This window comes from Denticeps clupeoides, chromosome 1 (assembly GCF_900700375.1).
Source record: "Denticeps clupeoides chromosome 1, fDenClu1.1, whole genome shotgun sequence".
Taxonomy (NCBI): Eukaryota; Metazoa; Chordata; class Actinopteri; order Clupeiformes; family Denticipitidae; genus Denticeps; species Denticeps clupeoides.
Genome location: NC_041707.1, coordinates 2,614,215 through 2,636,491, shown reverse-complemented (window position 1 = coordinate 2,636,491; position 22,277 = coordinate 2,614,215). Strand labels below are relative to the sequence as shown.

At 46.2% G+C, this 22,277-nt stretch overlaps 3 protein-coding genes across 10 annotated transcripts in view; 2 read left to right on the top strand and 1 right to left on the bottom strand.

Annotated features, from left to right (window-relative positions):
• Positions 1-106: 106 nt before the first annotated feature.
• On the top strand, positions 107-11,935 carry flvcr2a (FLVCR choline and putative heme transporter 2a). Of its 4 annotated transcripts, XM_028994246.1 has the most exons (11): positions 107-604; positions 3,817-3,958; positions 4,539-4,679; positions 5,699-5,766; positions 6,046-6,149; positions 7,448-7,558; positions 7,658-7,763; positions 8,291-8,402; positions 9,444-9,508; positions 9,931-10,027; positions 10,594-11,935. In XM_028994246.1, exons 1-11 carry the CDS (start codon positions 107-109, stop codon positions 10,611-10,613), a joined length of 1,464 nt encoding a protein of 487 aa, XP_028850079.1. In that variant the 3' UTR covers positions 10,614-11,935. The 4 variants fall into 4 exon arrangements, with proteins under 4 accessions (XP_028850079.1, XP_028850088.1, XP_028850071.1 ...); XM_028994255.1 differs by lacking the exon at positions 9,931-10,027; XM_028994238.1 differs by having other exon boundaries at positions 9,931-11,935.
• A 753-nt stretch (positions 11,936-12,688) lies between these two features.
• erg28 (ergosterol biosynthesis 28 homolog) lies at positions 12,689-16,502 on the bottom strand. Its single transcript, XM_028991931.1, has 5 exons — positions 16,439-16,502; positions 16,206-16,345; positions 15,568-15,658; positions 15,372-15,490; positions 12,689-13,583 (listed from the first exon to the last, which is right to left on the bottom strand). Exons 2-5 carry the CDS (start codon positions 16,336-16,338, stop codon positions 13,495-13,497), a joined length of 432 nt encoding a protein of 143 aa, XP_028847764.1. The 5' UTR covers positions 16,339-16,345; positions 16,439-16,502; the 3' UTR covers positions 12,689-13,494.
• Positions 16,503-17,231: 729 nt separating this feature from the next.
• Positions 17,232-22,277, top strand: part of ttll5 (tubulin tyrosine ligase-like family, member 5) — a 60,381-nt gene continuing 55,335 nt past the window's right edge. For all 5 annotated transcript variants that reach the window (XR_003750354.1, XM_028987112.1, XM_028987098.1 and 2 more), the window contains exons 1-5: positions 17,232-17,372; positions 17,987-18,158; positions 19,942-20,048; positions 20,131-20,213; positions 21,140-21,246. Coding sequence is in view for 4 of the 5 variants with exons in the window: in XM_028987112.1 (XP_028842945.1) it covers positions 18,100-18,158; positions 19,942-20,048; positions 20,131-20,213; positions 21,140-21,246 (356 nt within the window). In the remaining variant the exon portion in view is untranslated. The remainder of the gene's footprint in view (positions 17,373-17,986; positions 18,159-19,941; positions 20,049-20,130; positions 20,214-21,139; positions 21,247-22,277) is intronic.

Sequence of the window (22,277 nt, the reverse complement as noted above, 5' to 3'; positions counted from 1 at the left end):
GGCAAAGTTTGTCGCGGTGGGCGTGGCCGCGGCCGTGACGTCAGGGGGACACCGGCGGCCCCGCATAAAAGCCCCCGCGCGGCGCGGCGCCCGGCCACCGGCCGAGATGAGCGGCAGCGCCGAGCTGGAGGTGAAGGGCGACCGGAGCGCCGCCGAGCCGCCCGCGACGCGCCTCTACCGGCGCCGGTGGCTGGTGGTCCTGCTCTTCAGCTCCTACTCGCTGTGCAACGCCTTCCAGTGGATCCAGTACGGCATCATCAACAACATCTTCACCAAGTTCTACGGCGTGAGCTCGTTCGCCGTCGACTGGCTGTCCATGGTCTACATGCTCACCTACATCCCCTTCATCTTCCCCGTCACCTGGCTGCTGGACAGGAAGGGGCTGCGGGCGGTCGCGCTGCTGGCCAACGCCGTCAACTGCCTGGGGACCTGGGTCAAGGTGGCCAGCGTGCGACGCGACCTGTTCTGGGTCACCATGCTGGGCCAGTTCGCCACCTCGCTCGCGCAGGTCTTCATCCTCGGCATGCCGTCCCAGATCGCGTCCGTGTGGTTCGGCTCGGACGAGGTGTCCACCGCCTGCTCGATCGGCGTCTTCGGGAACCAGGTGGGGGTCCGGCTCTCGCAGTCCAGGTGTCTGTGCACTTCTGCATGACCCTGCACTGTGTGGAGGTGTTGGGAGGGGTGAGGGGTCACGGTCCTGGTCTGCCTGGGTCGGAGTGTCCTTGTGCTGCTGACTGACCGCCACTTAAACTCTTCAACTCTTTAAAACACTTGAACTGTGCACAAAGTGTACAAGTGAGCGAAATTCCTCCAGCAGGGATTAAAATGACCCCTTGTGTGTGTGTGGGGGACAAACAGCGTAATCCTGAGCCGCCAACTGCAGCCGTTTCGCGTAAAAACTTTGCAGCTTGAGCATCTAAATGGACGAAGATCGTGTGACCTCACATTTACATTCACAGCATTTATCCAGAGCGACTTACAATCAGTAGTGACAGGGACAGTCCCCCCCCTGGAGACACTCAGGGTTAAGTGTCTTGCTCAGGGACACGATGGTAGTAAGTGGGATTTGAACCTGGGTCTTCTGGTTCACAGGCGAGTGTTTTACCCACTAGGATATTTCCACCCACACAAGCAGTGCAGATTGAATCGAGCCCTTTGAAAATGACCGTCCAGCCACGATTCTGAGTTCGAGTCTGACATCTTACAGCCAATGAGAGCGGACACTCGGGTCACATGCTCAAGTTCTGGACACCATTACATGCCATGTTACATTTACGTCTACAGCGTTTAAAGACGCCCTTACAGTCAGTAGTTACAGGGACAGTCCCCCCCTGGAGACACTCAGGGTTAAGTGTCTTGCTCAGGGACACGATGGTCGTAAGTGGGGTTCGAACCTGCAACTCTGTGGCTTTCTGGTTGAAGGGTGTGGGGTGTGGACATGGGCGTGGCTGCGTTCTGGCTGTTATCTCTGACACACAAGTCGTCTTCAAAGATGCACTGAGCTGAAAAAAAGCTTCAAAAAGCTTCACGTCATAAAGAGTTATTATTAATATTCGTGTGAATTTGTAGAACTGAAACTGTACCAATTCCAGTATAACAACAAGTCTAGACATTTACTTGTAACTTGGTGCATAGTAAAAAAAAACGAGTGGCAATTTCAAAATGAACAATAAAATATGTAAACATATTTAACACGTATTCACAATGTTAGAGTGACAACACCTTATAGAGTTATTTTTTTTTATTCCAAATTCAGTTTAATAATAACACTCTGTAATCATTAACGATATTTCTTTTTATTAATTTTTTTTACATTTTCTTCATATGATGCATCATTACTAAATACCTGTGATGAAAACTATATTATTTATCATGTAGCCACACGACCGTATTATTACACCGGTGGGTAAATGCCGCCATAAGCGAAACTATAAGACACTTCGGTGTCAGTAGGACGGGGGACTGGGTTGGGGTTGGTCCATTTTTATCTGAGCCCAGAAAACACTCACGTAAACGCAAATCAAATCTCGAGAGCTTTATTGTCAGTACAACAGTTTACACAGTGTATTGAAATACTGTTTCACACCGACCCCCATAGTGCAATCATAAAAGAAAGAAATGAAAAATATATATATAAATATATAAATATTTGTGTGTGTGTGTGTGTATATATGTACACATATGTATATTCGTATATAAAAAATTGTCTGACCTCCTCTCCCCGCTCATCGACCCGGCAAAGCCCACCGCCGTGTCTTATGGAGCTCCGGCCTGCACGGAAAGCGGGTCCAGTTCTACCAAAAGCCCCGGGTGACGGGTGAGGTTCAGGCACTTATTAAATCACGTAACTCTGCATACAAGTCTGGGGACCAGGATATTTACAGCAGAGCAAGATCAGACCTCAAAAAAGCAATACTGGACCATTCAAATAAGCTATCAGATCACCTCTCAGACAACATTCCCAGGAAGGAACGGGAGGGCCTGAAACGTGAGCGTGACCAGATCTCCTCTTTGCCGTGTTTTTAATCTTGTCTGGGGGACTAAACGTTGATTTCTACAGTACAGTAGAGTCTAAAGTTTGGAGACACCTTCTCATTCAACGCGTTTTCTTTATTTCATGACCATTTACGTTGGTAGATTCTCACTGAAGGCATCAAAACTATGAATGAACACATGTGGAGTTCTGTACTTAACAAAAAGTGGAGACCTGGCCTCCACAGTCACCGGACCTGAACCCAATCCAGATGGTTTGGGGTGAGCTGGACCAACAAGTGCTAAACACCTCTGGGAACTCCTTCAAGACTGTTGGAGAAGCATTTCAGGTGACGACCTCTTGAAGCTCATCGAGAGAATGCCAAGAGTGTGCAAAGCAGTAACCAGAGCAAAGAAACTAGAATATAAAACATGTTTTCACTTATTTCACCTTTTTTTGTTAAGTACAGAACTCCACATGTGTTCATTCATAGTTTTGATGCCTTCAGTGAGAATCTACCAACGTAAATGGTCATGAAAATAAAGAAAATACGTTGAATGAGGAGGTGTCCAAACTTTTGGCCTGTACCGTATACGCATATTCATGCTAGTAAAAAAAAATTGGCTTTCTGGGCTCTCTGCAGAGGTCTTTAAGTTTAGCGGTGGCTCCTGTGGCTCCTGTGGCTCCTGGTCTTCCCTGATGTGTGAACATCCGCATTCCTCCCATTGTGAATTGTGTTCATTGGCTGAAGGCCGTTGCCAAGTGTTTGTCCTGCTTTTGATGGCCAGCACCGGGTTCTAAATAGAACAATGAGAAGGTGAGGATGTATATTCCCCTCCGAGGGGCATGCTGATATAATATCAACTACAAAGAATGAACTCGGACTGACCCACTCATTTATGGATCTTGCAAACATGCAAGATAGCAAAACAGCAAACGGCAAGAAGTTCTCCAAAGCAGGCGATGCAAAATTGAAACCCATACAATATGTATAACCTTCGCCCGTATTTGTTTTTTTTTATAATAAATGTACACAAGAGCCCATCTAAATATTTAATCTAAGGTTCTAAGGTTCTTCTGCTTCCTAGAGAAACCGGTTTCTTTTTGTTGAGAAAGCAAACATATAATCCTGAAGCTATTTGGATACAGGAGATGTTGGGCGTGAAGATGCTTCATTCGTTTTCATATGGACGAACGTCTACTGCCCTCAGCTCACCTGAAGAGATTTTCCAGAAAGTACCACTGCTGCCCCACCACGTACACTTGTTCTGGGTTCTAGCGTCTCAGACCTCTGATGCCTGCTCAGACACCATGCTCTTGTGTTCCACTCTTTTTTTCTCCAGCTCGGCATCGCCATCGGTTTCCTGGTGCCGCCTATTCTCGTGCCCAACGTGGACGACATGGACGAGCTTGGCCACCACATCAGCATCATGTTCTACATCACAGCTGCGGTCGCAACGCTGCTGTTCCTTCTGGTGGTCGTTGGTAAGATCTTCAATGTTCCTCCGGTGAAAACGTGGATTAAATGGGTCTCCAGGGATCTGAACATTAATAAACAGGAATACGTACGGAGGACATGATGGTGTTCGTGACGTGGCCGCTTTGATATGGATTGACTATGAAATGGCTGCATGGCTTTCAACATCAGACCAGACGTCTGTGTCCAATGTGCAATTCGCCAGCGATGATGAGATTAATTACAAGAGATTATGGGAAGAGCAGGTATGGCGAGTTACGTAAAGCCTGGGGGGAATACTGTCACCGTAACGCTCCATCAACGTTTAATAAATATTCCGCTGATGAGCATCTAGGCGTGGTCTGAACGGGAAGGAATGGTTTTCTATTTTCCGACCCGAGCTGCTGCTGCTGCCTCAATAAAGATCAGCCGTGGTATGAAGGTCCATTCATTCATATAAACGTTTATAACGCTTCCATTATAAAAATTCCACTGACATAGAGTATAATCGCTCACTTGTTCCACATTCATTATTAAATAAACTCGTGCTTGTATTTATTCATTGGTTATTGTTTTGTAGCTGTAGACCTAATGAGTGTGTGTGTTTAGCATTTCAGGAAAAACCCGAGATTCCCCCATCCCAGGCCCAGGCTGCAGCCCGGAACATCCCCTCCGATCAGTACTCCTACCTGGCTTCCATCTCCAGGCTCCTGCACAACAGACCCTTCATTCTGCTCGTCATAAGTTACGGTAGGTGCCTCAATAACTCAACGTCGCCTGTCAGTCATCAGTCAATATATGAGAAACGGCAGGAACTGGTTTAGACATTTACATTTACATTTACAGCATTTACCAGATGCCCTCATCCAGAGCGACTTACAGTCAGTAGTTACAGGGACAGTCCTCCCCTGGAGCAACTCGGGGTTAAGTGTCCTGCTCAGGGACACAATGGTAGGCAGTGGGATTTGAACCTGGGACTTCTGGTTCATAGGCAAGTGTCTAACCCACTAGGCTACTGCTCCCACCCGCGGTTTAGCTCTGGCGCACGTTAGGTTATGACCATAAAAAACAATAAAGTTACGTTTGGTTCTGTTGTGTGTTCATTAGCGACAAGGACGGTGCTGCTCAATACAAGTTGTTTTATGAGCTTCAAAAAAACTAGAAATAATTTTAGGTAACGGTTTGAAATTGTTTGAACGCAGATGTTATGTTCTAATCATTTGTAGAAAGTTTGCATTTTCGGAATGATATGATTAAAACATGCCGACCCTCATGGGAGAGGAGGTTCGACAGACAGACATTCCAATGTGGCCAGCGGCTGCTTTATGGGATTCATATTTTTTGCACACATAAATAAGAAAGATGGACGAGGAGACAGGTAGTCTGTTGTGGAAGTTCCGGAATGTTCCGTATCTATGAAGTGAGTAAGGAGGTGGCAGCCCCCATGTTTGTCAGCTGAAGTGAAGGCCATGTCGGTCAACCTCTAGCATGGCGCCCTTTGACCCTTAAAGCCTTCGCTGTGCTCTGGTGGCGCAAAGGTTCGAGCGCTGCGGCTGATCATTAACCAGGTTGGTTTTTATTACCGCTTCCCCCCCGAGCGTCAGGTGAGTCCGATCGATGTCACCGTCATAAGGAACTCGACAGAGTGACTAACCAAGTTGTAAAAAAAAGGCATGAACTCGGTCACTCGGTCACTCGGCACGGTCCGAAAGAAAAATGTCCCGAGTTCGCTGGCAAACAACAACAACGTCTTGTTATCTTGTCCCCAGGACTGAACGTGGGCTGCTTCTACGCCGTCTCCACGCTGCTGAACCGCATGATTATAGAGCACTACCCCGTGAGTAGCAACCTGCCGCTTATCTCCGGCGTTCATCGTCTCCCCAGATAACGCGGCCTACGCCGGCTCCTCGAGGGCCCCGCGGCGAGTTCTCTCCGGGAGCGTTTATAAAACGCGAGTTATAAAACTGAAATGTCTACAGACCGACAAAAGAAAATTTACTGCAAAATATTCCGAAACATTGTTTCAGTGCAAAGAAATGACAAAATGTCTAAGTCATGTGGAACAGGTGGTTTCTTCTCGCTGGTGGTTCTGGGTAGAACTGTATTTATTCTGCAGGGCGAGGAGGTGAATGCTGGGAAAATCGGCCTGACGATCGTCGTCGCTGGCATGGTGGGCTCCCTCGTCTGTGGCATCTGGTTGGACAGGACCAAGACCTACAAGTATGTTTGCTACACGGCCGCGCTGCGAATTTTCGCGAATGCACCGCTGGATCGCGCGGTCACGTGGTCCGGGGCGATCAGCTTTGATTAATCTACCTGACTGCGAGAGACGTTGCTTAGCAACTGCACCAACATTGTTAATGGAACCCTTCCTTCGCAGGTTCTTGCCGTTGTGGCCATTGATCGTTGATTTGGAATCCAACAGCCCTCGTTCTCGTTTCTTATTAGTTCTCCTGCATTTATACCGCACGGCAGCGTGATAGCCAGGTATAAAACCCGGAAAACTCGCCTCTTCGCCTCACCGGCGGTTATCGCAGTGTGCGCAACATCAAGGAGGGACAAATTCCACGGCTCGTTACACAGTTTCCTAACATGGCAAATAGCTGTGAGATTCTAACATGCTGAGCCCGTGAACTGAGGTGGACCTTTTACACAGACCCTGACCTACATCTTCATCTAAAATAAAGTCCATCACACTTAGTGGCCAGTGGGCAGCCATGACAGGCACCTCTGTGGCACCTTCTGATCACGCCTGGCCACCACTGCCCTAAAACAGCATCCCTATCCATCAGACTGCTCCCCACACACTGCTCCCCGGGCACACTGTTCACTCAGGGTGATGGTTAAATGCAGAGGACAAATTTCACTGTGTGCACTGTGTGCTGTGCTGTGTATCACATGTGACAATCACTACACTTTACACTGTCATGGCTGCCCACTGCTCACTCAGGGTGATGGGTTAAATGCAGAGGACAAATTTCACTGTGTGCACTGTGTGCGGTGTTGCAGTGTTTCACAAGTGACAATCACTTTCACTTCTTCTTCACTTCTCTTCTTCACTTCAATGCACGGCATCATAAAATGCGGCATGAGTTGGCTTGGTTCTCCGCTCTGATCCTGCAGAATTTGCTGAAGGAATGTGGCCCAAATCTCCTACAGTGAGATGCAGGCGTCCGAACGGATTATCGCTGCCGCTGGAGGCAGGAACGGCGGAAGCCGGGGAGGAGCGGGTCTCACGCACCTCCCCTCAGATCCAATCCGACAGCCTTTCCTTTCTCCTGACCTCCAAAAACATCACCAATTCTCCCCACGGCTGAAACGAGCGCGTTAATGTTCTTACACGAAGCGTCCTCACGTTTGGGCTTCAGTGCTCCTGCGCCAGAGGCTAACAACTCTGGACGCATCGGTGCCCCGCTTGTTTAACGTGATCCCGGGGTATGAGAGGGACTCCCGCCAGGAATGTTTAATCCCCGTTTTACGCCGCGGTGGCATCATGTGGACCTTCTCTTCTGTTCCAGGCAGACCACACTGACTGTGTATCTGCTGTCCTTGGTAGGGATGGCCGTCTACGCCTTTACTCTCAATGTGGGTCATCTGTGGGTGGTGTTCCTCACGTCTGGGGCTCTGGGGTAAGAGCTGTCGATGCTTGTTAATTAAAAAGATAATAAATAGCGCACGAGATATCCGACTGATTCCAGGGGCGTTCGGGGCGCCCCTCCCACTTGCAGGTTCTTTATGACCGGCTATCTGCCGCTGGGCTTCGAGTTCGCGGTGGAACTGACCTATCCCGAGTCAGAAGGGACCTCGTCCGGGCTGCTCAACTGCTCAGCTCAGGTAACAGTATCGCCAGAAGAGCACAGAGTCGCAGGTTCGAACCTGAACGGGACACTTAGCCCTGAGAGTCTCCAGGGGGGACTGTCCCTGTCACTACTGGATGAGGGCGTCCGGTAAATACTGTAAAGGTAAATTTAATGAAGCACCACTAGATGGCGCTGGCGGGTACTGAAAATGAGCCGATGGAGGTAGTGAGGTTTTATTCAAACACCATCCATCTGGAAATGACCTGAAAAGGACACACTTTATTACGGTGCGATAGTTTAGATTCAACACCTTCCACTTTTTACCCGAATGACAAGAATATGTCGACTTAAATTTTCCCTGTGCATCATCTCTCGCAATTAATTCTCTTCCCTCCTTTTTTCCTGTAGATAATATTTATTTAATACTGCAGCATGCGTCGGATTGTCTGTTTGTTCATATTCAGGCATATGTGGTCTCATCACAAGCTCTTATTTAAGTGCAGTGTGCTGGAAGGAGAACGTGTGACTAAAACAGCATCTTCCCTTCTCCTGTCAATCCAGGTTTTTGGCATCATATTCACGATCTGTCAAGGGAAGATAATAGACAACTTTGGGACCCTGGCAGGAAACATCTTCCTGTGCGTCTTCCTCCTCATAGGGTCCATAATGACAGGTACACCCACCCCATCCACCCCGCGTCTTCCCTCCGCGCGGTGCAGGTTCCGGCCTGCCGCTGGCCCGGTTAAACGCTCCAAGCGCTCGGTAAAGCATGAGGTGTCCTCTCAACACGTGAGTAACAACCGGCGACACGTGAAGGCGGCTGTGCGAGCGCCCACACGCAGACATTGTGTAACCGAGGAGACCCTGAGATGTGCAGCGTGGTGATGGTGGCCTCTAGTGGCCAGTAACGGTCATGGCAGCAAGGAGAGCTGGTATACAGACAGACAGGCAGATAGATATACAGGTAGAAAGATAGATATAGAGACAGACAAACAGGCAGGGAGACATACAGACAGACAGACAGATAGATATACAGGTAGAAAGATAGATATAGAGACAGACAAACAGGCAGGGAGACATACAGACAGACAGACAGATAGATATACAGGCAGGCAGGTAGAAAGATAGATATACAGACAAACAGGCAGGAAAACAGAGACAGAAAGAAAAAGATAGACAGACAGATAAATATACAGACAGACAGACAGGCAGGCAACAGAGACAAACAAGATAGATAGGCAGACAGACTGACAGACAGGGAAATAGATCGACAGGCAGACAAACAGGGAGGGAGACAGACAGATAGGTATACAGGCAGGCAGGGAGAGAGACAGACAGACAGACAAACAGATAGACAGCATTTACCAGACACCCTTATCCAGAGCGACTTACAGTCAGTGGTTACAGGGACAGTCCCCCCCTGGAGACACTCAGGGTTAAGTGTCTTGCTCAGGGACACCATGGTAGTAAGTGGGGTTTGAACCTGGGTCTTCTGGTTCATAGGCGAGTGTGTTACCCACTAGGCTACTACCACCCTAGATAGATATACAGACAGACAGAAATTCAGAGACAGATAAAAAGATGGACAGACAGACAGACTGACAGACAGGGAGACAGATTGTTAGAAAGACAGGTAAGGAGAAAGACAGACAGACGTTAATAAATGTTAATTGTTGTGGAAGCCTGAAAGTTAACTCTGCACCTCATCACACAGCTCTGATCAAGTCAGACCTGCGGCGGCAGAAGGCCAACCAGCTGGCGGAGGCGGAGGTGGCTGCTGTAAGTCCCCGTCCGGACGTCCCCCGGCCATAATGCACGCTGCCACGGCCAGTCTCTGCGGTCCCGTGGGACTTTTCACTCGTCTGTCCACCTCACTACACAACAGCAGCGCGATAGGCCTGCGTGAAAAGTAGCGCCGGTGATGGGATTCTGCTGGCTTGGGCCTCCTTGACGCACAAAACCCTTCGCTGGAGATGCAAGGAAAACCGCTGCATGCGTACCCATTAAAAAGAAAAATTATTGCATGCTCGTTCATCAGTCTTTGAAATCATCCGTTCCAGTCCATTTTTGCCGTGCACGCTTGCTCTGGGCTCTTTTTCACCCTCACTTTACTGTCATCTTCAACACTGTGTTAATATTGGCGAAATGTAGATAAATGTGGGATTTGAGATTAAGCGTACGTGACCCAGCTGCCGTTCCAGGACTCGGTACAGGACCACGGGGCGACGGCCACCCAGCGGCCGCCGGCACTAACCCAACCCCACCCTACTAACCGCCACCCCTCGCTCGCCCCGGAAGGTACGGCCCGCCACGTTCACCACACTCTCCCCCGCGTTCGATCAGCTGTTGGTCCCACGCCGTCGGATGACCTTCATGCCACCTGTCTGCTGAAGCGAAGAAAGCAATAATGCTGATTGAGCGGCCGAGGGGAGGATTATGAAAAAGAAGATTATAGGAAATGGGTTTGTAGGAAATCAGTCTCAGGGGCGTCGCTGGGTCTTCTGAAGACGCGTTGGAGAGATTCGGTGCTTAAATGATGGGATATGCACCACTACATGTTCATATTTTTAATTAACATTAATAGTAATTAATAGTAAGAATTCATCTTCTGTGCTCTTATTCTTTAAACCCCACAAACAATCACCTTTTTAGCTTGAGAGGAAATACGATTTGTAAATGGATGTGTTATTATCTCTAATAAAACAGAATGTCGTATATGTATTTAGTAAAAAGTACGATTGATTATGACTCTTGCTTCCTCTGGCGGCCCCTGTATTTCGAGTGATACCAGGATATTGGAGAATATTCCCGCCACATAGAACATTCTAATTCTAACGGCCTTTTTTTTGTTGTTTTTTTTGTAGAAACTGGCAGATCTCCCTGAAGGAAACTCCACTTCACAGATGAAGGAAACCAAGATCTGAGGGCAGCAGCCCTTCCTGCACACAGACACTTTGAAGGAGCATAAAGGCGAGGTGGAGAGAAGAAGCCTCCACTGGTGCCACAGAAATGCAGACTTCCGTCTGACAAGGTTTACATTACTTTACCCTGACGACTGAGATGATGATGATGATGATGATGCACTGGTGACTATTTCAACGGACTGGCACCCTAAATCACATCGCATTTGTCTATTATTGTGATTTAAATGACGACCAGAGCAAAGTTCACAGCCGTTTCCTTCTGTTTTCCAACTTTTCGGGACTTTGTTCTTACTCGTGGTGGTTTTAGTGCTGTTAAAAATGTTAACCTGTATGTGAAATCTAGTTGCTTTTCTCTCCACCCGCTTCTCTCCTGGTGCCAGCGCTCGGCTCGGCAGCCCTGCAGATCTCAGACGGATGCCAGCTGCAGCCTCGGGTGCCGCTCTCGTGACGCCCCGCGGGGTCGCGGTCCTACTCACTTACCAAACGCTGTGCGGTGTGTTGAATAAGCGGGCTTCCACTCCCTCACTGTCCTTGTCCAAGTCAAGTCACCTAGATATCAAATCACCAGGGGTCAAGTCAGTGTCATGGAGGCAAGGTCTCCTGTGCAGAAGGTCCAATGTAGCCACCAAACGTGTGACACTAACCCTGCTTAACGCCTATTAAAAATACTTTAATACGAGTAACAAGAATTATTCTGTGCTTTGCATAGAGGAAGTTGTATTAAACCTTAACTAACCGTGTAGTTACTGAGCTAATTGCGTTAAACCTGTTTAAAAAGTGTGTTCAGATCATGTAGAAATGTCTTGTAAATGACTCTGGAATGATCCCCTGTTCACTAATGCAGGTCTGTTGCTTTAAAAGGCTTGTTAATTATTAGAAAAAGCAATTTTCAATGATTCTTATACAGCTGAAAACAGTAAAGAAGCAATAAACCTGTCGGGTGTCTGGCGAATCAGCAAACGTGCTGCATTAGTCGTAACGTTGGCAGTATTTTCTATCCAAAACCATTTCAATGGAAAAAAAGGACGTTTCTAAATGACCGCAACACTGTGTGTATGAATGAATATGAGCATTCAGATGCGATGGGGTTTTTCTTTACTTTTGTAATCATGTTGAAAACGAACAGTTGTAGTCTGACCAGTGACCTCCGATGTTCATAATAATGCAAGTGATGGTTTCTGCATTCTGATTTGACAGTGTGTGTTTCTCTATTAAATCGAATCGCCTTTTTCCGTGGTAGCTCATTTTTAAATGGAAATAAAGCTGCTACACTTCCACCAAAGCTACTCCTGCTGGTGTCTTCCTCTTGTAAGTCGCTTTGGATAAAAGCGTCTGCTAAATAAAGTAAAGTAAAGTAAAGCTACTCCTGCTGTACCTGGAGGGAAAACATTGACCAGAATTGATATTGTCCCATTGCCGCCTGTATTCTAGATGTTTTGTGCATTGGAATGAAGTTGAAATGTTGAAATGTCCCTTTATATATACACACACACAGAGTACAGGCCAAAAGTTTGGACACCTTCTCATTCAGTATGTTTTCTTTATCTTCATGACCATTTACGTTGGTAGATTCTCACTGAAGGCATCAAAACTATGAATGAACACATGTGGAGTTCTGTACTTAACAAAAAAAGGTGAAATAAGTGAAAACATGTTTTATGTTCTAGTTTCTTGGCTCTGATTACTGCTTTGCACACTCTTGGCATTCTCTCGATGGACTTCAAGAGGTCGTCACCTGAAATGCTTCTCCAACAGTCTTGAAGGAGTTCCCAGAGGTGTTTAGCACTTGTTGGTCCAGCTCACCCCAAACCATCTGGATTTGGTTCAGGTCCGGTGACTGTGGAGACCAGGTCTCCACTTTTTGTACTCCACATGTGTTCATTCATAGTTGTGATGCCTTCAGTGAGAATCTACCAATGTAAATGGTCATGAAAATAAGGAAAACATATTGAATGAGAAGGTGTGTCCAAACGTTTGGCCTGTACTGTATTTATATATGTGTATTTTTCTTGGTGGAAAAAAGTGGTCTACACACTAAAGTCAAAAGCTGCATTTATTATGTACAATCCTCATGTTCATTTATTATTGTGCAAAAGTTTTCATAAGTGTCAGAAAAGCTGCTCACTGTTCACATGGACCGTCCATCCAAAAAGAGGAAAAACTAAATGTTCACCACCACATTTCGGTTAGTTGAGAACTGACACTCGATCAGTTTGAAGTTTAGTAGAACCTTTTCATGGGGCTCAGCCAACCAATAATACAAGAACTATGAAGGTAAATTTCCGTGTGTGCAAATCTCTCAGACCCATCAAATCTGAGCGATCAAGACCAAAGACGGCCAACGAAACAACAAAATACTTTCAGAGGAGAACTCTTTTTTGCCAAACGTGATCCGCTTTCCTTGCATATATATATTTTAATTGGCGTACAGTATTTAAATGGAATCTGTCACGTTTCACGACGGTTTGAGAACAGGTGTACCTGAATCATTCAGCGGCACTGTGCATATAAATCAAATTGTAAACCACTGTGGGACAATTCCTGTGGCATTTGCATGTCCTTTTATATAACTATATATATCAGCACAAAACTATAATAAAATCCACTAATATCTTGGTATGTGAAAAAATGATGTACCCTAGTCATTATGGATTTGTTTTGTGGGCACGTGCTGATGCTTCAAATTCATCTTTGAAGCTGATAGCCACTTGGGATGGCAAGACAGCATCACATGCCACTTAAGCATGAACTGTTTAAAAGTCTCACTTTTAAACTCTTTAGATGGTCTTAAGTAGGCCAGAGTGGTGCACCAGTCCACGCCGCTCCTGTTCGAGTCCGGCCTCAGTTGCGCTTCTTCTGGCGGGCGCCGACTACTTCCTGCGACTCTGTGATGCACTGGAACCCAATCAGCATGCCCACGATGGAGAAACCTGCAGAAGGGATTCGAGTCAGCTTTACACGGAGTGACCATAATATAACTGATATATAGATTAAACACAACATATCTTGAATACTGAAGTATTTCCAATATTTCAACCTGTTCCATGTATTAAAAGAGAGTGGAATTAACTGGATCTATCATTATACCAAGATTACTTCTGAGGTTATTAGAAATAGATGGTGTCAGACATCCTGGTAAATATTATCATTGCTTTATTTCCAGAGATACTTCAATACTGTACTTTTCATGTCCCCTGATGTGACTTCGTGAGATTATTTAACATTAATATGAGTTCCCGTAGCATGTCCATGGCCCTGCAGTGGCTAGAAATGGCGAAAGGTGTAAAGAGTTCTGCTTCACCATTCAGAGAGCGGCGGCTCAGACGGTCGGATCTGGAATTTGTCCCCTTGATGTCATAAGAGGAATGGTTACCTCCTGTTTCTCATGCTTTTTCCTTCCAGAGAATTCCCAACCCTTCCTACTTTTAAAGCATTTAAAAGGTCCCCTGACATTAATATCTTTCGCTTTCATATCGGTCTTGTTGGTCCCCTAATAATGTATCGGAAGTCTCTTTGATCCAGTCCCACAATGAGATTTCCCAGGACGCGCCGTTTCACCGTCTGTACCTTTAAATGCTAATGAGGAGGAGAGCGGCCTATAGAAGTTGAGGGGACATTCGTAATCAACACCGTTCACCAACCACAATGTTTGGTACAGACAGGAAGTCGTGTCTGCGTTTTTCCAGGAAAAAATTAAATGAACCCGCTGGATCTTCAGATTCTCGCGTGACGGAACTAAAAAAAAAATACATTTGTACTCAATTTTACATCCAATCACAGAGCAGCTGCAATGCTTCACATGTTTGGAAGCCATGACGGTCGGTGGAGATGTTTTAGTGGAGGGGCAGGAAATTCTCTGGGCGGAAAAAGCATGAGAAAGGGGAGGTAACCTTTCCCCTTATGACGTCATAACGGGACAAATTCCAGATCCGACCATCTGAGCTGCCGCTCTCTGAACGGCGAAGCAGAACGACCAAAACACTCTTTACACCTATCGCCATTTCTAGCCACTGAAGGACCATAGACAGGCTTGGGGACTCGTATTAGTTTTAAATAATAATCTCACAAAGTCACATTTTCATGTTAGAGGACTTTTAAATCTAAACACACTTGTCTAATCATGTGCATACACGTGACAGAGCGTCAGGTGTAAATAACATTACTAATAATGTGTAATAATACTACCATGATGGTGGAGGGAGTATAGACATGCAGCTTTATCATATTTAATGTCCTCTCAAGATCGTGGGATCATGCTTACACACACACATAAACTCTTTCACAAAATGATTAGCCGGTAAAAAGAAGGTAATGGACGTTTGTTAGGATATGTAATGCTATAATGGTGGATATGTAATGCTATAAGGGTGGTAGTAGTCTAGTGGGTAACACACTCGCCTATGAACCAGAAGACCCGGGTTCAAATCCCACTTACTACCATTGTGTCCCTGAGCAAGACACTTAACCCTAAGTTGCTCCAGGGGGACTGTCCCTGAAACTACTGATTGTAAGTCGCTCTGGATAAGGGCGTCTGATAAATGCTGTAAATGTAAATGTAGAATTCCGCATACTTTTACACTAATCAATTTAGTGTGGTGTGTTTAGGCCAAAGAGCATCACCATGTACAGCTTCATATTTTTCGGTGGTAATAACGTGATATCAGGTTCAGTTTTGTCCTTCACAAGGCTGCTTTTTACTTTTTTACTACTCTACTCACTTGCCACAATTAGAGGTGCCATCACCCCGATGGTCAAGGGTGCCGTCTTATAGATGAAGGCCTCCGAGAGGAAATGTCCGAGCGCCAGGACGAAGGTCCACAGGGTGACGTGGTACAGCCTGGAACGCAGGAGGGGAGGAAGAATGAGTCTTACACGGAGGAACCGTGGAGGAAAGGTGAGAGCAGGGGGGCTCACGTTCTGTTCTGGATGTCTATGGCACATGCACAGCGAATGATGGATGACAGGAAGGTCCATATCCCAAACGTTCTCGCCTGAAGGCCATTCACTGCAACAGAAAAGGGTTTACTCGGCATCAGATATTGGATGCTAGAACTGTTTCTGTGAGGTTTGCGCCATGCCACCGATTTCCTTTTCAATCCAGGTCCGATACTGATACTTCAGATTGGCGCTGTTGGGGGGGCGGGGTTGGTGGACGCCACTTTTTATGGCATTTATAATTTATGGCATTTATAAAACGCACTTATCCAGAGCGACTTACAATCAGTAGTTACAGGGACAGTCCCCCTGGAGCAACTTAGGGTTAACTTAGTAGTAAGTGGGATTTGAACCTGTGACTCTGTAGTCTTCTGGTTCATAGGAAAGTGTGTTACCCACTAGGCTACTACCATCCCATATACGTTGATGCGTGAGGAGCAGTATTTCCACGTTTACTTTCAGTTGGAACGTGGTACAGAAACAGAAGAATATCGATCAATTGAGCTAGTATTGATCCTATACTGATACCAACTTGGCATCGATAGAATTTATATTCAGGATCGATATGCACATCTCTAGTCTCTGCACGCATGCGTGATCAGAAGGCGGCGGCTCACCGAACTCGGGCGTTCCCGTGTAAAGTTTCTCAGACAGGAAGCTGTGGTCCCTGAAGCTCTGCACCGTGTTGCCCATGGCGATGACGGACACCATGAGCAGCCAGCTGCGCAGCACGTTCAGAAAGCGGCCCATCTCTGCCCTGAGCACGGAGAGGAGAAGCGCGGTCAGCTGCCATGCCTTGGAGCCTGCGGCCTTTACAGCGCGGACTGCAGGCGCTTCCAGCTTCACCTACCTCGAGAAACCGGGCGCCAGTCACAGCGGACGGGCGCCAGCAGCAACATGACAGCGAACGTCACGGACCAGCGTGATTGACAGCTGCGTCGGCCAATGACGAGGCGGCGAGGTCGGCGTCACGTCATCGCGTGACTCGCTTCATTGGCTGATTTGAAAGCACGTGTCTTTTGGCGACCGCCCCTCTTTTAGCCCGCGGACCAATCACAGCGCGGGAGAGGTGAGCGAGGACTGTCTCACGCTGCTGAGCCAGAATTTCATTTGTTTACTCTAATCGAAGCGGGTAAAATGGTTTGGACTTTGCTACTATTTTGTGTACACTTCTAGCATTTTATAATGCTCATTTAAAACACAAATACCACCTAAAAGAATGTATGAGTAATCAATGGCGATTTAAACGTTGCCACTGACCAATCAAAACAAACTCTACGGCAAATATCAAAACACACATGCTTTGGAAGGGGCGATGTTGCAGCGTTTTATATTATGCATTTAATTTTCTGTACATGTACTGTCATTTATCATGGCTGCTAGGACAGCCGGTATATCATTTAATGCTGTGAAATTTAAGTAATATATTTTTAATGTAGTGATCCATATAGAAGCTGAAATTAATGTTAATGTAAACCCTCACGCAGCCTAATTTCTCCCGAACCTGGCAACACAAATCGAGCGTCTATGGCAACGTCTGCTGCGCGCAAGGGGGAGGGACTAACAGCACGCGTGTCCGCCCACATTTAGCCTTCTGACCAATGAGCGGTGAGGAGAGGCGCATGCGCGCTGAGCCCCAGGCCGGTTGGTTGTTGTAGTAACAGATGTGCGATGCCGCCGCCGCCGCCGCCGCCGCTTCTGCCGGCTTTGGGTGCGGATTCGCCCGCTTGACGCCGTGTCTTTCCCGGGGTCTAGACTTTTAAAGACCTGCTTCTCTCTCTCTGGTACGTTCCTTCGTTTTATCTGGCTGAAGAGTAGCCGCCCAGATAGCTAGCTGTGAGTGAGACCTCCGTAAATTAGCCTTGTAGTTAAGTTTGGATAAGGCAACCAATTAACAAGTTAATTAACAAGTTACTTCACCATAACTAAGGAGTGAGGCTTTTAGCAAACAACTCTTGAGGTTAATAAATGTTAATATCGTTTCATTTAGCGCACTGACAGTTTTAATTCCAGTCCATGCTGATGCTCACATGATCATTAATCAAGATATTTTTCTCCATTTTACATTTTACATTTTACATTTACAGCATTTACCAGACGCCCTTATCCAGAGCAACTTAGTCAGTAGTTACAGGGACAGTAACCCCCCCCCCCTTGGAGACACTCATGGTTAAGTGTCTTGCTCAGGGACACGATGGTAGTAAAGTGAGATTTGAACCTGGGTCTTCTGGTTCATAGGCGAGTGTGTTACCCGCTAGGCTACAACCACACAGTTTGTGCATCGGTCAGACTATTGAAACAGGATTGAGCATCGCAGATTTGGCCCAGGGGTCGAATATTGTTATTGCTGGTATGCATGCTTTTATATGGCGACACATTTCTTGTGCCCAAAACGCAGGTGGCATGGCTGGCGATGCTCGCTGCCATAGGCCGTAACACGTGACGACCAGAGAGATTTGACCGGCGGACTCTCCTCCTGCTGCTACTGCCGCCGCCGCCGCCGCCGAGGACATGCCGGCTGTGGTCCAGGATGGACTGGATTCCGACTCCCCATCGGAGGATGAGAATGAGTACGTTAATTCGAGCATCGTCTCACAACGTCCACGCGCTCTCAATAAAAACCAGTTCTTTATAATTAGGCTGTGATTGCTGCATTCCTAAATCGCTTTCTTCTTCTCGCCCTCCGGGCAGATTCCGGCGTCCTTGCGTGATAGCCTAAATTTAATTCTATATATAAACGGCCCACCTCTTTTTTTTCCTCCGCCATTTAATAATAGCAGCTGGAGCGCAGCGTTTTAATAGATGGATTTTCCGCCCTCCTCCTGAGATTAAATGAAATCTCTGTTCTTTTGTATGGATCTGCAGTTGCATCCAGACAGAAAAGTGTTTGAGATGGAGCCGCCACCGCCCTTTTTAAATATTGTTGAATGCTTTACTTTTCTTGGCAGACGCGTTTGTCCAAAGCGACTTACAAGAGGATGACACCAGCATTTCTCATTCGGTGTCTATAGATTTTGAGTTACAAAACTGAGAGACCTGATAAGGCCGAACTTGTCAGGAATAGAACATGCTGGGTGAATGACACATTTTTCATTTTTGTGACTGTGTGTGTGCGTGTGTGTTGGACTCGTTTGAAATACTTTTTAAACAAGTGGGTTTTCAAATGTGCCTTAAAGGTGGTGGTAGTCTCGGATAGTCGAATAGAGCAGGGCAAGTTGTCCCACCAGCCAGGGACAACGAAGGAGAACAGAGTCGATTGGGACCGGAGACCCCGTGAAGAGGGGATTTTTAGTCATTAAGATCCGCATTAATGCTCGGTAATTCTGAATAAGAGGGACTGCCCGTGGATTTTCTCCGTCTCCTGAATTAGCAGCTCTCCCTAATGTTGGACAGGGCTTGTCCTGCGTGATTCCGCTGAGCCACTATTAGCCAGGCACGCGCATTAGGCCGCTTGTGTTGCAGCAATCAGATTCATTCGAGCTTAGCAGCCTGCTGATGTCGTCTCAAGTAGAAGCGGGCTGCACCCGTGTCCTTACCAACCAGACTGAATCTAGGCCTGCTGGTGGGTAACACACTTACATTTACAGCATTTAGCATTGTGTCCCTGAGCAAGACACTTAACCCTAAGTTGCTCCAGGGGGACTGTCCCTGTAACTCCTGATTGTAAGTCGCTCTGGATAAGGGCGTCTGGTAAATGCTGTTAATGTAAATGTAAAGGAGGACTGTTGTGCCGCCAACTGCTGAACTAACTGATGATATCTGCTATGTGCTTTCTGGAATAAATGGACTTTAAAATGGACTGTATTAGACATCAAGATTCGTTTAATTGTGACACAGTTGTCGAACAGGCTCACTTGACCATACTTCCCTTCCACATCAACCTCAAGAACACAATGTTCACTTTGCTGTCTAATATATTCCCATTATACAAGAAAAAATGGCATTCACTTCAGTGGTCATAATGTTATGGCTGATTCAGTGTATATTGAAAAAAAAAAAAAAAAGTGCAACGGCTGTATAAAGATAAATATATATAACGTAGGAATGAAACACATCAGGGCAATATTCAGTCCCCATTATGAAAATGTGACTTTGTGAGATGATTTAAGATTAATATGAGTCCCCCGAGCCTGTCTACGGTCCTGCAGCGGCTAGAAACGGCGAGAGGTGTAAAGAGTGTTTTGGTCATTCTGCTTCACCGTTCAGAGAGTGGCAGCTCAGAAGGTCGAATCTGAAATTTGTCCCCTTATGACTTCATGAGTGGACCGGTTACCTCCCGCCTAGCGCAGCATTATCTTCATGATAATAACTGGAATGGCATAAATAAACCAATTAACCTACCCAACTCTACAGGGACCACCTCTGCATCGCCTGGAGTGGCGGCAGCAGAAAGATTCCAGTCGTGGTGTTCTACGCGGAAGCCATAGTGACCAAAGAGGATGTTGTTCGCTCTGTTGGAGGTGACGTATCCTCTCCGCCCCATTCTGTAGCCGCTTGTCGTTTGATGAACGCGTCGCCATGTCCTCTTCTACCCCTTTGTAGAACTGTACAACCTGGCCTTCAAGATCGTGCGGACCGAGAGTCGCCTGGTCCGCGGAATACTCTCCAGCCACGGCTTCCATGAGGTAAGACTCATTTTCAGCGATGATGACATCTCCCTGTGGAGTGTCGGTCCGGCTCCGACCGTGGCTGACATTTTAGCCTGTGATGCCATTATGGGAGCCCGGATGGCCGTTTATGCCGCTGATCCACCATGCTGAGTGGAGTAGGCCAAGGTTTGGCTTTTATCCCCATCCTCGACTCGCACTGTTTATTATCACTTGGCCCAAGCGTTTTATTCCCATCCAGCATTATAAATAACCCACGTGAAGACAGTGTGGCTTTGCTCTTCACAATGCCTGCATCATGGTGCTAAAAGATTTGAGTTCACTGACCATCAGGGAGCTCCTCTGACAGCAGGTCTTTTCCAGGAGGATAACAGAGCACGACATCGGGAAGTTAGCGATGTGGTTTTATGTACAGGGTGGGCCATTTATATGGATACACCTTAATAAAATGGGAATGGTTGGTGACATTAACGTCCTGTTTGTGGCACATTAGTATATGTGAGGGGGCAAACTTTTCAAGATGGGTGGTGACCATAGTGGCCATGTTGAAGTTGGCCATCTTGGATCCAACTTTTGTTTTTTTTTTTTTCTTCAATAGGAAGAGGATCATGTGACATCACATATATTGGTAATTTCACAAGAAAAACAATGGGGTAACTTTATTCTTTCATTAGTTATTTATAAGTTTCTGACCACTTATAAAATGTGTTCAATGTCACCAACCATTCCCATTTTATTAAGGTTTATCCATATAAATGGCCCACCCTGTACTGTGATTTAGAGGAACAAATTAGTGTTTAGATACCAGAAATTTATTACAATGGGAATCTGGGGATGGGGATGTTTTCCTAGTAAAGTGTCATAAGCCGTTTGCTTCATTGCATGTAGTTTTTGTATGAAAATGTATTTGTTTGATTTACTTTGGTGTTCGTATGCACGCACAGGTCCATCCCAACAGTAATGACTTCAATCTCATGTGGACGGGATCCCACCTGAAGCCTTATTTGCTCCGTAGCCTCCTGGAATTCCAGAAAGTCAACCACTTCCCCAGGTGAGCTGTGTTATTACGTTGTCACTCAGATTTACCGCAGCATGCAACCTGATGCGGTTTTCTTTTTTTCATGAAATTTAATTCATTGCGCCCAGTCTTCATGGTTTTTGTTAAGCAGTGCAGACATTCTGAGGCTCAATGTGTCGACAGCTCCATTGTTTGCATGAAGGGTTGATATTCGTACTTTTAAAACATTCCTGATTCCCAGGAATGTTTCTTTGCCATTTTGTGTTTCTTGTGCCCTCTTGTGTGGAATCACGTCCGTGCAGACTTGAAGTTGAACCTTGTTGGGTTTACATGAACATATTGCTCTTTTACAGGTTTATTTGCATAAAGTGAAGTGATTGTCACATGTGATACACAGCAGCACAACATAAACACACACACACACACACACACACACACATAAACCAGTTTTATTTACCATTTCCAACCTGTTGACACCTAATACCTGTCAAAAGTTCAACTCATTTATGGGTCATGCAATTTTTACATTATAGAACAAATATAGAAAACAGCGGACTATGAAATAGTAGTAGCCTAGTGGGTAACACACTCGCCTATGAACCAGAAGACCCAGGTTCAAGTCCCGCTTACTACAATTGTGTCCCTGAGCAAGACAGTTAACCCTAAGTTGTTCCAGGGGGACTGTCCCTGTAACTACTGATTGTAAGTTGCTCTGGATAAGGGCGTCTGATAAATGCTGTAAATGTAAAATGTAAAGACATATGAGGTTATGTAATAAAAAAGAAAATAGCCAAACAAAGGCAAAAAGTTTAACCAGAAAACTGTGATTGCAGCATTGTCTTCTCTTCACCACCTTAAGTTGGACAATGAAGACTGTTTCCAGTAGTCCTGAAGGTTTATACTGAACACTTTGTTATCATTCACGTTCATGGGCATCTCAAGCGGTTTTTGGCGATGTCGATAGTTAACAAAGCCGCCATGAAGGCACAAAGGGGAAAAAACAGATTCGTCAAACATACTTCACTTTCTCCTCATACAACAAATACTAAATTTGTTTATTGGAT